Below are 16,473 nucleotides of genomic sequence, written 5' to 3'. Positions count from 1 at the left end.
CTGTCTCGCTGATGGAGTTGACGAATTTATCTTTTATTGAATCTGCAAAGACTCAAGACTGTTGTACAGCGGATTTCAGCCCAATGCAAGTCGATAATAAATTTAAAAAACGTTACCACGAAGCACAAAGACCGTAAAAGTTATTTTTTGCACAAATTTCTTTCTTTAAAGTACAACGCTATGGATAAAAATTCTCGAAGAAATCACGTACCGTTCTAGCGAGACAACGCGCAGTGATATTACTGTACAAACAAATTAATCGCCTTAATTCTACAAGTAAATACCACGGCACCTCTTGACGTCGTAAAGACGAACGCCTACTTTGAAAGTAATCGAGCCGATACGACTCGATCGCCGAGTAGTACTTATCACGACGTTGAATAGATTAGTTGTTTCTCAAATGGAACAAAAAAATGTTCAAGAATATTATTAGTGCGTAAACTCAGTAGAAATTCACAAAATAATCGTTCAATTTTATTTCCGACACTTATTTTCAATGAAGTTCGAGGGAAAGCAAGGCTGATTGTTCGTGGTGATATTTCCATATCGAACGTATTAAAAACCAACGAATCTCAGAAGGCACAAATGAATATTGGATCAGTCAGAAACCAGAGAATTTCACACGATCGGTATGGCGAATGACAGTGAAAAATTAGATCACTTGATCCATGGAGATTCATCGATTGCTCCGAGCATATTAAAACTCAATGCTGTCAACAATCAAACGAGCATCAATTATTTCGAAAAAGAAGCCCAGCAAGAAACAAAACTCTACAAATCACGATGGATCGTACTTTTCCTTTTCATCTTCTATTCGGCAACGAGCACCTTCCAGTGGGTCGAGTATTCCATCATTACTAACATTGTAGCAAGGTAAACTTTTTTTTATCAACAAAGTCCCACACTTGTGCTGAAAAAATGTCAAGCTGCGCAGAAAAAGGCGAATATGCACAAAAACCTTTTCCATTCCGTCGGTCAAGCAAATTCGAAGGTTTAATTTTTTAAAACACGTGGGAATGTGCTCCTCGCGTTTGTCACTGCAGCCGATACAACACGTGGCCTAATGTCATTATAATTACGGACATCAGACACACTCTTAAAAGAACAGACGTGACGAAATTGAGAAAACTACTATGACCTTTCGAAACAGCTGGAGAGGTTTAGCAATTAATTTGACAAGATATCTCCAATATTTTGATATACCCGTGAGCATATAGAACATCTGTTAAAATGGCTTTGAGTTCAAGATGAGCAGATAAGTGGACAAAGATAACATTCCGATGGACGCGGTGAATAGAGATCGTGATCTACTTCGTTCTGGCAATTATTCAATAAAAAAAAAACCGAATACAAACGAAAAATCTGTAAAACAAAAAATGTTTAATGAAAAGTTAAAAACCCCATTCGTTGTGGCTGCTACGTCCATTGAAGAATATAATCAAACGGTGTACATTGAGCGTCCTTCGATCGCGTTCGTTTCCCGTATGTAATCATCAAAGATAAAAAATGAATGAAAAATTATCGCGATCAAAGGTAAAATGGAAATGAAAATCAACGATTCGCAACGATGTCGTATGAATCGAAAAGGAAAAACGCGAAATCGAGGAAACAATGAATGAAATGACATTTAACATTTAACCTTGTTTCAAGATATTACGGTGTGTCATCACTGGCAGTCGATTGGACTTCGATGAGTTACATGCTTTACTACGTAATATTGGTATTCCCTGGTTCCTATTTTTCGGAGCGTATCGGCCTGAGATGGACAACCATACTGTCGTGTATTCTTTGCTGCATTGGCTCATGGATCAAAGTTTTTTCCGTCCAGCCTGACCGATTCCTCATGACATTCATCGGGCAATCGTTCGTCGCCAGTACGCAAGTGTTTTTGCTCACGACACCTGGACGTTTGGCAGCTCAATGGTTCGATAGCGATCAAATATCGACCGCCACGTCCCTCGGCTTATTCGGCAACCAGTTAGGAATTGCTGTTTGCTTTTTTCTCGTACCAATAGTCGTGAAAAATCACGTCAATCTCGATGATATTGGAAACGATCTGTATCAACTTTTCCTCGCGGTAGCGGTTATTACGAGTGTCGCCACATTACTCGTCCTGATATGTAATTTTTCCTTCTCATACTTTTTCTAAGCAGTCACAGTCCTTTGACTCAGTCGCCTACGAAATATTATTTTTCTACTATATCACACATTTTTAAATATTTCTCCGTTGATTCTACGTTCGAACGTATATAATGCAATCTGACCAAATAGTTATTTTAAAACGCAGTTTACTCCAATTTTTAATAACTGACTCTCTTCTGTTCGTTATTTTATTTTCCCTTCGTAGTCTATCGACAGCTATTCTTTTTATTCTCATCTACATGAATTGCGTCACAGTTTTTCGAAATGAACCGCGATTACCTCCGAGTACGACGAGAGCGCTTCAAAGAGCTAATCACAGCACGAACAAAGAGGGTTTCGTTGAACCGATGAAACGGCTTTTGGCAAACAAGAGTTTCCTCATTCTTTGCAACTCTTATGGACTCAATGTCGGCGTTTTCAATGCTGTCGGAACATTATTAAACCAGATATATTTGTATCACTTTGAGGTAAGTCACGATGAATTAATATTTTCCACAATATCATAAAAATTCACCAAAATATCAATTAGAATACTATGAACTTGGAACACAATTCCGTAACTCGCTTAACTGTTAAATCTCTGGAGTAATTGGGAGATAAAATTTAACACGTCAATTTTATCGCTTGAATTTTATGACGTGATATACCATTTTTGAAAATATAACATATCCCACTAAAATCCATTAACAAACTTCCGTGGCCCAGATATCGTAATCTTAGATTATAGATATAAAAACATCACTCTACGAACAGAGTTTCAAGATACGAACTTATATGATCGGGAGAAGCACAGCTAATTGGGGATATGCGCTAATTATCACGGAATCAAAAGCCTCGGTGCTCGGTTGGGCACAGAGCGTTGAACTGATTAGCACGTTTCACATTCACCCATAAATATATGTCGTTTTTATGTGGATTTTTTTTCTATGGTTGGGACATGTTAAATGAGTGATTTTATCATGAGTTTTGGGAAGTTAATTTGAATAAAAGGCACGATGAGTAAAACATATTGTGGAGAAAATATAATAAGGCTCAAAAACGTGATATGGATTAAAGTGACCTCGATCCTCCTGACATTTTCTAATCGATCTTTTAGGAAGACGAGTATTCATGAGATTTCTTTTTGCTCTTAAATAAAAAAAATTGAACAATCGAATATATCGACTTTACAGAATGGTGAGGAGGACGCAGGAAGACTGGGCCTGGCCATAATCGTGATGGGAATGGTCGGATCCGTAACTTTTGGAATAATTCTCGATAAGACTAAAAAGTTTAAGTAAGTTTGCCGGAGATAAGGAAAGTGCATCTCGTTACGAGTAACTTCTTTTTCAATTCGACAAACTTGAACGAAAAAATCTTGCTTTGTAGATGAATTGATCAAGCATTGCAGAGCTGATGATTCAGTTGATTTCATTTTCCAAACAATCTTAAAGCCCCAACCTGAAACGGAATAAAATTTTGAAAAAAGAACGTCGAATGATCTTTTATAGCTACCGGCGAACTAGTCAGTTCTATCGTTTGTCCAGAAATCTAATTTTATTACAATGAAAATGATGTTTTCTTCCGGAATACTAATTTCCATGAAAATAAGAAAAAACGAAGTTCCATCGGAGAGTGACGTCTTTTCATGCATGGCTTATCTTGTTCAGTCTGGATTCAGTAATTCTCATGAATAAGTTAAAAAGTCTGAATCTCACGCAAGTCATATCTTACGTTAATAATTCGTATTTCAGAGGCACGATAGTCACCGTGTATCTCTTGACTCTACTCGGACAAATTATGTTTGCAATTGCGATGTGGTGTGAGGTAAAGTGGATGGTATACGTAGCAGCTACCTTTCTCGGGTGAGTTTATATTGCACCTACCTCTAGTCGTTCGCTGGCTGTAGATTTGAGAAATAATGTTATGAAGACGAATAAGAGGAAAGGTAGAAGAAATACCAAAATAAATGCGACACTGCTGAGTTTTGCTTTCCCAGTTAACTCAATGATGCGAGAAGCTTTTTATCAATTTCCGTCTTTAAAAAATCTTCCAAAACAACTAATTTGCGTGAGTCTTTGAAAAACTTCACAAGAAAGCTGAAAATCGTGAGGCTCGTATAGAAAATTTTCGAATTTCATGAATTTACGTCACGATATTGATGTCGTAGACGCGCTGCTTCGGGAATGACGCATTTACAAAATCCCCGAGGAAAAAATCGAACGCCGGGTTCCAAAAAGAATTTAGCCCACTTGGGCCATTTTTCAATTTCGCTTTTTTTCAAAAAATTTATATGAGATTCGCATGGCAATTAATTCGTCTAAAGATACATGATCATAGTAAATTCAATTGTGCAGGATTTTCATGTCGGGCTATTTCGCCCTCGGTTACGAAATGTGTGCCGAATACACTTATCCAGAGGCTGAATCGATGGCTACAGGTGTATTGAACGTCGCGAACAACATATACGGAATTATCATGGTCCTCGTATCGGGTATTCTAATGGAGAAATACGGTGATTTGGGAGTGCACGTTTGTCTGTGTGGAGTTCTGTTCGTCGGTCTGATAATGACAATAATGACGAAAGATGAGACGAGACGACAGGACGCCCAGAGGGACTCGAAATACAGAACGATCGGAACGAAGGACGAGAGAATATTGAATTATGAAATGAAAATCATCGACAAATCGTCTGAAGCGTGACAAACTATTTCATTCGATTATAAACATTTGTTCAACGTTATTGTGTGATTAAAAGAAAATTTTTTAACCATGAGTGAACAAATTTTTGACTCAACGATTGGAGAAAATTATTGAAAAATTCTGCTCCCCATTGGCCCAGATTCGAGAAAATCAACGAATCGAATTCAATCAAAATCGATTAAAAAAAAATTCGAAGAATGATCAAAAATCCCAACATGACCTCTATTTACGTAATTTATTTTGTAATGCTTTATGAACAAAGTGCATGCTGAAAAATAACAAGAATGATGTGAAAAGACTCTTTAACGATCTCATTTGCCTTTGAATGGATTTAGTGAAACAAGAGGCTCGTTATCGTGTTTTGCATCGTCAAAGCATCAGAGACATTTATCATTTCTTCTCGTCTACGAAGATAAGATAAAAGAAAATCGACTACGTGGCAGTTTTTAGAGGCTTTTGTACGTACATTATGAAGAGAAAATTGAAAAAGTAAATAGAATCATATATCTGTATATGGTGAAGAGCGAGAAATATTAATGCAATGAGACAATCAGCCTCATTCGTTGTCATCGCTTTTAATCCATTCCAATTTTTTTCGTACTTCCCGTGTCAAGAGCATCTCCGCGTCCCTGTTTTTCCGTCGAAGGAAAATTTCTGAAGATACGTTATTACTTAATCCCGCTCTTATCGCTTTATCCCCACTCTGAATTCACTCCTTCCCCCCCACCCGGTCCCCTGTCCTTGGAGATGCTGTCTGATGAAAACGTGCGAAAAAAAGTCTGAAAAACTTTTACTTTGTATTTCATCTATGGATATATACATATACGTATATAACCAGTCTCAGTCTTCACCATGGCGGCAGCCTTTGGAAATCCTTTAATCGTCCTAAAACCCGCTGCGAGTGGCAGTGTTCACTGGGTTGAAAGAAGTCGAAGTAGCTCTCTCTCCGAGGGTTGCTAAGGGGTGGTATTCCATCGTCTGCTTGTACACGAGACGTTCAATTCCGAACCGACCCTCTTCGAAGCTTATTCTTTTATTATTCGTATATGTTCTTCCCACGATTGCCACTTTAGAGTTTTGAGTAAGATTTTAAAACCTGCCAGATTCCTTGAAATCCTTATGCTAAAAACGTGAAAACGATTGTGTCACACGGGAACGAATGAAAAATTCGAGTAGATTAGTATCGCGATTCAAAATTATTATAGAACCAATGTTTAGAAGCTTCTAATATCATTATCTCATAAAACTCTTGAACAAAGGCACAGCTCAAGTTAAAAGTTGATGTCTAAGATTAGGATTCTTTGCATGTGCCGAAAGGAACTTTTCCCACCTCCACCTTTACGACCAAATTTTTCGTTTGCTTTTGATAATTTGTGCTCTTTCACAGACACATTGATCGCAAGACTCCAATAACTGTCTTCTTCAAATTTGAAATCTCCACAGCAAATTTGGGTTGAAATTGAAAGATTGGAAGTTTGGTGGAATGAAAACTTAAACTAACCACAGAATAACCCATATTTTTATGTTGCCCATATTTGACCGTTATACATACATATAAGTATATAATTTCGTCTGAAGCCAGAACCAAACATTTCTGTAAGAAGTCGTATACGTATATATACGTCAATGTGTACATATAAAGTATAGATGGTCGGCGAGTGAGAGGAACTAGAAAAAGTAGTAGTCGCAGCGTGGGATCAGACTTTTTAAGTGGCATAGCGAGAACACGACGACACGCGAAGAGAGGTAAAGTGTGATAAGAGTGAAAGGTGCAGCATGAGAGCTCGAGAAAAAAGGTGAAGAAGAAGAAAAAGGGAGAAAAAAAATAAACGGACGAAGAAGAAGCAGAAGAAGACCCGATGAAAAGGAGGATGAGAAGTTGAGGGGGTCAAACCACGCAAAACTTGTCAAGAAGGTGGTTCCCTGATCGGGAATACGAAATTTCCCAGTTAAAAGTTCATCAATAACCGAGTCTGCTGTATGTATATATACGTACGTGTGTAGTTCGATTCACTCGGGCGTATTCGCGATTGGCAAAAAGGGAATAAAAGGAAAAAAAACGCTTCTCAGCTCCTGGAGCATCGGCGTAAAAAACGACGAAGATAAGCGGTGACAGTGGACTACAGCACCAAGAAAGCGATGACGAACGGTCTTATCGATTTTCTTGTATCCAGTTTAAGAAATGATTGTTGTCTAAAAATGTTTCGAGGAACATGAAAATTCCTTGGACAGACAGTTTCGAAATAGATAGACTCGGAACAAAAAATAAGTTCTGGAAACAAAAATGAATCTCAATTAAGGTAGATCCCGTAGGATCGTATTTTATGGGTGTCTAAATTGGGTCGATTTTTACTTCCTAATTAAAGATATTATCACTCTAAATTAAGGTCAACGTGATTGATTCGACATTGTAAATAAATTTTTCCAACTTACTTTTTGGCGAATGAAATTACAAGCCTTTAATTAAACGGGGATTCATCATTGACTGAACCCGAAGTTTTATTCGTCCCTGGCTAAAATACTATAGTTTCTATATAAAAAAAATCACTTTAGAGAGCGCAAAGGGAAAAAACAAAGGAAAATTTCGTTCAATCTTTAAGGTAATATATTTTGATTACCAGTGAGACAATCGACTCGAATTTATTTCCAGACCTTCATTATATACTTCATTGTTGTTGTGTACTTTCATAAACTTCGTAAAAAGCTTTCATTCGTTATATGAAAAGACAAACGATTTTTTACGCATAGTCCCTATACCCCTAGCTGTGTATTTGTCTTCATTAACCAATAAAATGAACCCTTTAAAATTTGAAATGCGTATCAGTCTCGACTACCCATTTAAACTCTGTGTAAATTTCAAGACGTTCTTAAGAAAATCGTTTCGTGCACGAACTACTTTATTTCTGAATAAAATATTTATCTTTTTTATTCCGTTTTCCAGCTGAGTTTGTCTCTTCTTGAGAAATCTTCTCGAGACAGCTTTTCTTTTGTTTATTTCTGTGCAGAAGCTTTGACCATTTCACCCATATTCCACACCCTTCGGGCTCGTGATTAGGAAACTCGTCGAGATTCACCATAAATTTCATTATTATCATGATTTTATTATCATCATTATTATCATTATACAAGAACAAGAATGGTAGAGATACAGGAAGGCCTGACTTACGAGAGAAGGTGGCTTTCGTATAGTTATATACAAGCCCAAGGGGACCCTTTTCATTCACTATACGTTAACCGTATACGCTTTCTCTCTCGCCTTCCACATATACCTATAATTCATATTTATACCCGGAATGTGGCTGACACTCTCATTCATTCAGTGTTCTACCTTCATACATCTTTTGTCCATAGGGTGTCCACGAAGTTATAAATCTCAAGATACGAGCTGACGGATGACATTATTTGCAGAGAAAAAATCATCCATGTGTGCTTACTCGCTGTTCAATGGTTCATCTGTTGTTGAAACATTCGTATGCAGACCAAAATAATCTGTAATTGGCGAATAGTAGTGAAAATGCATTTTGCGTGTGAAACTGCTACAATAATAATTAGTTCCATAAACTAATCCAACTTACTCCTGACGATACCGTTGGAAGATTTTTTAAATCTACACAAGAGCCTTCGAGCTGCAAACCATTTTCGGCGTTACTTCGTCGTAACACCGAAGATTTCATAAACTTTTTTGGCTTCCCAGTCGTCGAGCATCCAGAAAGTTTTAATGCGAACGCCACATTGGTCGTATGCAAGCTTCCACAGAACCAAACAACTTCTATTTTATTCAATGTCGTTTTTGATTAATGCAATGAATGAGTTGGCAACCCCAGAAATGTTGAAATGACGTTTAACACGTTCGAGATTCAGTTGATTTTGATATTCTTCTTGCTCGATCTTCAGCACCATCAGCCGGCATTGAAGCGTGAACGATCAAATGAGCATGCCATTGGATATCACCTTGGCGATCAGTTCACTCCTCGTGATGCATATAGATCTCAGGACACCCTATAGATGAATCTTGATATATGTATAACGATTTGCAGCGCGGTGTAAGATAGCGGCATCTCTTTTGGCCGTGAATATGCAAGCGGGCACCGCACGAACAGCGATATTAGGATGAAAGAGCACGGCGAAGAGGATCCAAACTCTAATTCCATAAGCAAAGTTCCCAACGAAAACAGGGAGAAAGTATATTTTTCAACGAATCGTAAGAAGACAAAAATCACGAGCAAAAATCCCAACCAACTAAATTCCGCAATTTTTAACAAAACTGAACTCAAAGTTCCGGATCGAAATTAGCGATCATTACAGTTTGTCCTGATTCGTTGATGCGCTTATTGAATAGTTTATTACTTCCTTCGTATTTTGTATCATTCTCGTCGTACTCGCCGTCCACTGTTTGGAAATTCCTCTATCTCGCGATGTTATTTGCGTGAAATAAATTTGCGCCGCGTCAAGTAGATCGAACTCCGTTTTTTCCTTCGCTCGCTCTCTCACTCTCTTTTCTGCAAATTGTATGTGCGAGGTCTGAGATCGAAGGACTCACAGTAGTACGAGTCAACGCGCGCGGAACGCGTCAGGCGCACTGACAAATAACATCTTATACGACGACGCTGTCGGTGTGTATATAAAAAAACGTGCTACACGCGGAGTCGGATATAGATAGGTATACACTCAGACGGATTTTTCTTCTTTGTCAGACGGTAAAATCCTGATCGGGTCGCACGGTGTGTCTATTGGTATCAATGAATAGAGAACTCGCATACCTGTCTTCATCGAGTTGGCACACGTCGGAAACTCCACAATAGGAACGAGGAAACGATGAAAGGAGAGAAGGAGCCGCCCAAAGGTTGAGAAGGTTGGTACTCCCATCGGGTGATGCAAATCGCATGTGTTGACTGCACTTGAGAAACGGGGTAGCACGAGAAAAGGGAATAGGGGCTGCAAAGGTTTGAAGAAAACAAGTTTTTCCTCTTTTTTTCGTTCGGTGTACACGCACCTGCACTACTGCTGCGAGGACTTCGTGGATGAATTTTTCACCACAATATCGAATTTTTCGAATCTACATATGCGCGCGTGTGTGTATCCACTCATATGCCGAGTGAAAGTTCTTAAATCGAACAAATATATTCAAAGTTCTCCGACTGCGTTCCCATGACGTATGGGCATGACTTTAACGAGTCGAACTTGCTCATTGAAAATCTTGATCCGTACCTGAGTGCACGTATTTGGCCCCTGGATTCGCCGAAATACAAAATTTCAAAAAGGTTTGAAGGAACTCCACAGGCAAGCGATCAATCGCACGAACATGTTTTTTCGCAGTTTCGCTTTCCCAGGCTCGTTCCACCGCCCGAGTTGTTTCGCGGTAACTCCATTACAGCGAAAAATTCATCGAGAAATAAAAGCAGAACGAAAAAAATCCTATGAAATTCCACCGTTCGTTGTCTATTCTTTCCATAACCCGAGTTTTTCCATTGATATTTTTACGTTTGCAATCTATTCGTTTCCCCAAATGGAACCTGGCGTCGCTGTCTCGTCAATGTGTACGGTGAAGGAAAAAAAATGTGGTCCAGCAACGTTGGGCCGACGGGTGATTACCGATATTGTTTAATTGCAAGAGTGCATTGCAAAAACTCGAAATAATTGCACAGGCTAAAGTTGTTTCAATATTTTATTAACAATCATCATTCTCCAAATGAATTTCCGGAATAAAAAAATCTTCTAAAAAGGAAAAAAATCTGTTCTGTTCCATTCGAATGTTCAACTCTTACGTTTCATTTTCTTTTTTTTTCACGGGTTAGCTTCACTCGAATTTATCTCATGTATAACAAAGTTTTTTCCACGTATAAATATATATATATAAATTCTGTACACATATCGTATAAGCGGATCGAGTATCTGAGAATACGTTTACCAACATATACGTATAGAGGCATGCCCGGGAGTATATGTCATGAGTGCAGGGGCAGAGGGTGCAGCCCACCCCAACCGACACCGATAACTTCTCATGCCCTCGCTTTTCAATCTTATTCCTCAAGTACACACGGGAGAAGTAAAAGGCACCTTTACATGTATACTCGTACGTGGAGAGACGAATGTGTGTATATATATAGATGCACACAAACGATGAAAGTCAAAGTCTATTCGACGAGTAGGTATATCAAGAATAGAAGCAGCCACCGTGTTCCCGCGGTCGGAGTAACGCCTACTCGGTTTCTCTATTTCTCATTCCTCTTATTCTCTCGCTCGTTCTCTCTCTTTTACGGTCTCTTTCGTGGCATATGGAGAAGAGAGCTCGGAAGTTCGAGTTTGCAAGAGATCCAAGTCGAAGCCAAGATTTGGGCTTCGCAGACCACGAGAAGAGCCGAGCTCCGAGCAATTGCTATTGGTATACACACTCACCGCATATTTATAGGAAAAAAACAGACTTCTAGAATAAATCTTCGCCCACGCTCTTTTCGTGCTACAGCTACGATCGCACACAATGAAAAAAAAAGAAAGCAAATTTTACCTCGTGCTCAAAGTTTTTCGAGAGCGACCGATGTAGGAGCTATATAACTTTCGTTTCATCTCAAGTCTCTTATGGTGTGAAAGTGATATTGCGGATTGCAAAATAATCGCGCATAAGGGGGCGCAAAAGTGTGTAAAATATTTCCATTTTGGATGGTAATCGCAACAGCAAATCGGATAAACTCGATTACAACGAAATTTGACGTTTCCGAGTAAGCGATTCCGTTTTTTTTTTTTTTTTTGAAAAACCGAATAATAGCGCTAGTTCCCATCGTAGAAGCCTCCCATGTTTCTATGCAATCATGGTAGATACAAGTACGGATATTTTTCGCTCCTCTTCGTATCTCTCCTTTCTTCATTCTCGTATATTTTCATGAAAAGAACGTGCGGAGATTTCTCAAAGCTGCACCATTCGAAAAGACCATATTTCCTCTCGCGCAATTCGCTATCCGAGAGTTATACTTACGCGGAGGCAGTAGTGCATGCGGAAAAGGAACATGGGGATGAATTTCTTTATGGTTGATGAAATACTTTTCTGTAATTTTCTCTACAGGAAGAAGCAGGGTGGATTAAAAATTCACGTTTTCGAATGGGAGAGGACTGAATCGTGAATCGAACCTCAACTCTGAGATTGATTGTCCGTCAGATACAGCGAAAGGTACGTTTTATTATGGATAAAAATGAGAATATACAAATTCTATTTTTATACGCCTCGTTCTCGATGACTCAACAATGTCGCGATGCTTGTCACGCTTACATTAAAAAAGGATCCAGACGTATGAAAAAAGTTCAATTTATACGATCGTTATTTTAACGGGCATCGGATTTTGGCGAAAATCATTTTTCCTCGCTTCGGATATGTATATTTTTTTTTCAATATGTTGGGTTCCATCGAGGGATTAATGTTCTGGCTGACTACGTATATATCGTTGGGCCATAGTGGGTCGATCGTACTGGAGAATTTCCATTGTAAAAGCCCGCGAGGGATGAGGGCACGAGGGGTCGTGTAGTCGAGCAATTTGAAAACGGAAATGTCAACGGTAAACAGGATTGCTGGTTCGAAGAAAATTGAACTATAACGAGGGTCGAAGAGCAGGGATGGAAAATTTCGATGCTGTGGAAAATCTGCGATACGAAGTATATGACTATATGCGCATTGAAGCAAGAGCAAAAGAGAAGGGAAGAGCGAGAAGAAAATCTCACTCGTTGCTCTCGGAACAATCGAAGACTCCGCTAATGCACGTGAAGCAAACCCTCCATCTATATTTACGTACATGCACTAAATGCGCATAGCCTTATTGCGGCTCTGATTCTTCATTACACACAAAGACGAGGATAATAACGTGTCAAGGTGTAGATTAGGGAATTTCCTACGAATTAACTCGCCGCAATGCCTTCACAAGAGTCACGACTAGAGGGACGACGAGAATCACGAAAATCGCGTTAATCCATTGATAGCGAAAATATGCAGGTAAAAAACGATGATTTCGAAGACGAATGTTTTATCTCGCGGAGCAGATTTGGCGCACACTTATCCATTGAGAAAAAAAATGTTGATTCAATAACAGTTGATTTTATTGGAAGTGTTTCATTCGTTTAACTGCAATGTTTTCGGAGAAAATGAATCTGCAGTTTGACCTAAAACTCTTTTGTTCGTTTAAGGTATTCTTTTCACGAACCCAAATATTCTACGAATAACTGATTTTAAATTACAGAAAGTAAAAGTGCATGCGAATAGATTGGCGAAATTTCAGGTCAGGTTATCGAACATTTATAAAGAATTGAAACTTCAAAAATCGTAAAATTTATACGGGAGCTTACGGAGATTCCATCATCACCGCGTCTCTATTCAATAATTCATATACTAAATAATTCTTAATTGCTGATGCAAACTCTCTCACAGACATCGAAAATGTAAGAAATCGATAGCGACGATAAAAATAAACGGTTACCGAATGCTTAAAAGAGATGTTAACCATAGAAGTTGGAAAAATTATAGAAGCAGAAGCTTTTCCTAACAACCACGACTTCTCAGAGGTTAGGAATCAGCCCGAATTTCGTGTGCCCCAATTTGTACTACCAAAAATACAGTCATGCGAAAGGAAAATCATATTTTACCATATTTAAGGATATATTGCACAGGCGATACAATGTTGCCATGCTAAACCATGCTAAAAACATAAAAAAATTCAAAATGATCAGAATTTTATAAAATTTGGTGAACATATTCTTTAGTGCCAAATTTGTCAATACAAATTTTTTAAGATTTTTCTTCTGTACAGTTATCGAGTAATTGGTCACTAAAGTTCACGTGTATAAGCACAACGTTTCCATATATATAGGTATACATTCCAGGCATAAGAAATCTGCTTTAATGCGTAATTACTCGATAACTAAACAGAAGAAAATTTTGAAAAAATTGGTGTTTTCGCACTTGATGTTGAAGAACATTATCACCAAATTTGATCAATTTCTAATTATTTCGACTTTTGTATCATTCACCCTTAACCTTGTGATGATCATATGTTTCATTGGCACTTCGTAATGCCACATTTCGTTGTTCCAATATGTTTTTTTTCCTAGTGTCCGTAGTACGAGTTGTGCTTCAAAAACCTCTTTGGCCTCATCATGCGTGATATTTCAAAAAATGAGTTATCAAGTGCTGTACAATAATAAGTTTTTCTTTAGCTTGGTGCAGTCCAACACTCGAATAAAGATGGCAAATCTTTATATATACATTCCTTATCACGAATAAATTCTAATTAATGAACATGCACGAAGATTCACCGAAGAGCTTTTGTCCTTGCATTAACGAAAGTGGTGTATGAGAAGGATAGAGAAATGAGAGTTTCTTAGTAGACTTCCAGTGGAAGACTCTCGTCGTACCCCATCAGTGCACAGCTGGTGTGCAAAATACGCGTACAGATGCCTGTTTTCTCTTCATATATATACGCGTTTTCATATTGTGCATGTGGCATTCTACGCTACATGAAAATTTTGTAATTTTCCGATTATGCGAACAAATTTGCTACGACGTAGTTGAAAAAAATCTTCATTGACGTATGGTACGAAATCTTATCGCAAACTAGAATTAAATAAGAGCTAATTTTCATGCTTTTATAGATGTAATCGATAAAGCACAGCTGACTTTTATGTAGCGACAGTGGGCAATGTATCAAAAAGTCAGAAATTGCCCATAGATATTCATATCGATAAGTTAAAAATTCCTCATCCATTATCCGAAGACTCCGCGTAAATGTCATTCGCAGAACCGGAGATACATGAATAAGCTTTTCGACGAAAAGCAGCACCGTCTATTCAAAGATGCCGTACAAGGAGACTAATTCTCTTAAGACTCCGGAGGCATTTAGCTTCCGTTGGAACTAATGACAGCGTTTGTTTTTATTCACACTAAAAAGTTTATCACAATTGAAGCTCGTTCCCTAGTATTTTTTCGAATATTAGGAAGTACCCCGAATTTTTATTTGGCACCCAAACAAAGATTTTTTTTTTGGTCGCGTAGTTTTCGGAACATCAGTTCATAAAATGTATCAATATTATTTGACAAACAAAAAAAACCCGGCAACGGATTAAGGTAGTTCGATAGCTGAGTGCCGTATAAAAAATAGAGCGCAGCCCCCTTCCTGTGTGAAAATTAATCGTTGTGAAATACGTTCCATAAATCATTCAAGTAAAAAAATATATGATTACAAAATTTTACTAAAATTTCATAATTGCTCGGGATTTTGGAAATTTATATTGTTTTTTTGCGTACGCCCCTGCTAGAATACATCTTCATACCGGATACGAGCGGACGCTCAGAAGCGCGTGAATCGTGGCAACACTGTACACAAGCAGCTGTCCGAAACGAACGCAGCATCCTAAAGTATAGTGTTAATCACGGCTTGGCTCAGGCGACAGCGTTGCCACGTCGTGAACCTTGAAATTCTCACTCAAATTTTCATACGATTTTTATTACAATAATTTTTTTCTCAAAAACTAGACGGTAGATCATGTTCTTTTTTTTCAGAAGATGGTCTAACACTGTGTTTTTTAAAATCAAAATCATAAGAACGGTTCTCGAGTTATTTCGATACACATTTTTTGGTTGACGCGTGTTCAGATAGAGAAACTTGCAATATCTGAAAAACTATACGGTAAACAACTTTTTTTTTTTTTTTAATCGATTCGTTAGTTTCTTCTGCGTGGCATATATATTTTTTAAAATTTCCGTAAGAAATCGGATTTTGCTATTGAACAACCTTAACAGCGATGAAACTCTAGAACTTGAATCTAGCATTTTCGCCTGAGTTTTGCTCTTGTGAAAGGGAACTGAAGTAATTAAATTCCCACAACAAATTATATCGGTTTATTCCATTGCTTGATGTGTTCGCTACGTTCAGTACACACGAGTAGATTATAAATAATGTTTGACAGCTTCTAAACCCGGTGTATAAAAGCCCTGTCAAAAGTTTCTATCTAACAGGACCACACGGGGATTGGATTTCATTGTGCAATGGCGTCCTGACATAGAAAAATGTATGAATAGAATGGTGAAAACTTTTCTCTCGATCTAATTAACGTGCTGATAATTTAACATTTGAATGAGACTCATTTCGATTATAGTTTGAGCATTGAAACTTCTCGGCGTGTCTCGCATATTCATGGAAACTAGTGTACATCAAAATTCATTGATCAACTCGTCGTGAGTGTAAAATAGCAATGAAGTTCGAACTTGTTTCAAAACGTAGTTTGAAAAAACTGTTGATATTTTCCTGCGAGGTTGAGCCACGCTTGCGAGATCGTTGGCGTGTTCAACTTGATAAAAAAAACTTTTTTTTCGATGTTAAATGAGAAAGTTGAAGCCATTCCAACATTTTATGAGGCTTTTTTGAGCTTAATAAAGCTTTGTGTAGCAATATGGCAATGGCTGCTTCGCTGGATATTGATTTACTTGATAATGTTTTGAGAACATGATATGAATGGAGAACTTGGGAAAATAAATTCCAGGAAGTAAGGATCTCGGAAAGGTAGGAACAAGAGAAAGAGAGATAGAAAGTGTGGCGTTCGCGCTACATGAAAACCCCAAAAGCCACCGGTGGCGTTTCCTTAGATGATATATATGAGAAAGGAAAGGGTGCTGGC

General features: G+C 38.1%; 1 protein-coding gene across 2 annotated transcripts; it reads left to right on the top strand.

The window, feature by feature from the left end:
• Nucleotides 1–354: 354 nt before the first annotated feature.
• On the top strand, nucleotides 355–5,080 carry LOC122412954 (uncharacterized MFS-type transporter C09D4.1-like). Of its 2 annotated transcripts, none has more exons than XM_043422964.1 (6): nucleotides 355–873; nucleotides 1,651–2,120; nucleotides 2,398–2,609; nucleotides 3,315–3,418; nucleotides 3,876–3,986; nucleotides 4,562–4,779. In XM_043422964.1, exons 1-6 carry the CDS (start codon nucleotides 632–634, stop codon nucleotides 4,638–4,640), a joined length of 1,218 nt encoding a protein of 405 aa, XP_043278899.1. In that variant the 5' UTR covers nucleotides 355–631; the 3' UTR covers nucleotides 4,641–4,779. The 2 variants fall into 2 exon arrangements, with proteins under 2 accessions (XP_043278899.1, XP_043278898.1); XM_043422963.1 differs by having other exon boundaries at nucleotides 356–873; nucleotides 4,479–5,080.
• Nucleotides 5,081–16,473: the final 11,393 nt, after the last annotated feature.

This window comes from Venturia canescens, chromosome 7, assembly GCF_019457755.1.
Source record: "Venturia canescens isolate UGA chromosome 7, ASM1945775v1, whole genome shotgun sequence".
Taxonomy (NCBI): Eukaryota; Metazoa; Arthropoda; class Insecta; order Hymenoptera; family Ichneumonidae; genus Venturia; species Venturia canescens.
This window is presented reverse-complemented; position numbering and strand designations above follow the sequence as displayed.

Coding starts and splice junctions, on each gene's coding strand:
- LOC122412954 (XM_043422963.1), top strand. CDS start 632: ATGGCGAATGACAGTGAAAAATTAGATCACTTGATCCATGGAGATTCA. Junction 2,610..3,314: donor TATATTTGTATCACTTTGAG/GTAAGTCACGAT, acceptor TCGACTTTACAG/AATGGTGAGGAGGACGCAGG. Junction 3,419..3,875: donor GATAAGACTAAAAAGTTTAA/GTAAGTTTGCCG, acceptor TTCGTATTTCAG/AGGCACGATAGTCACCGTGT.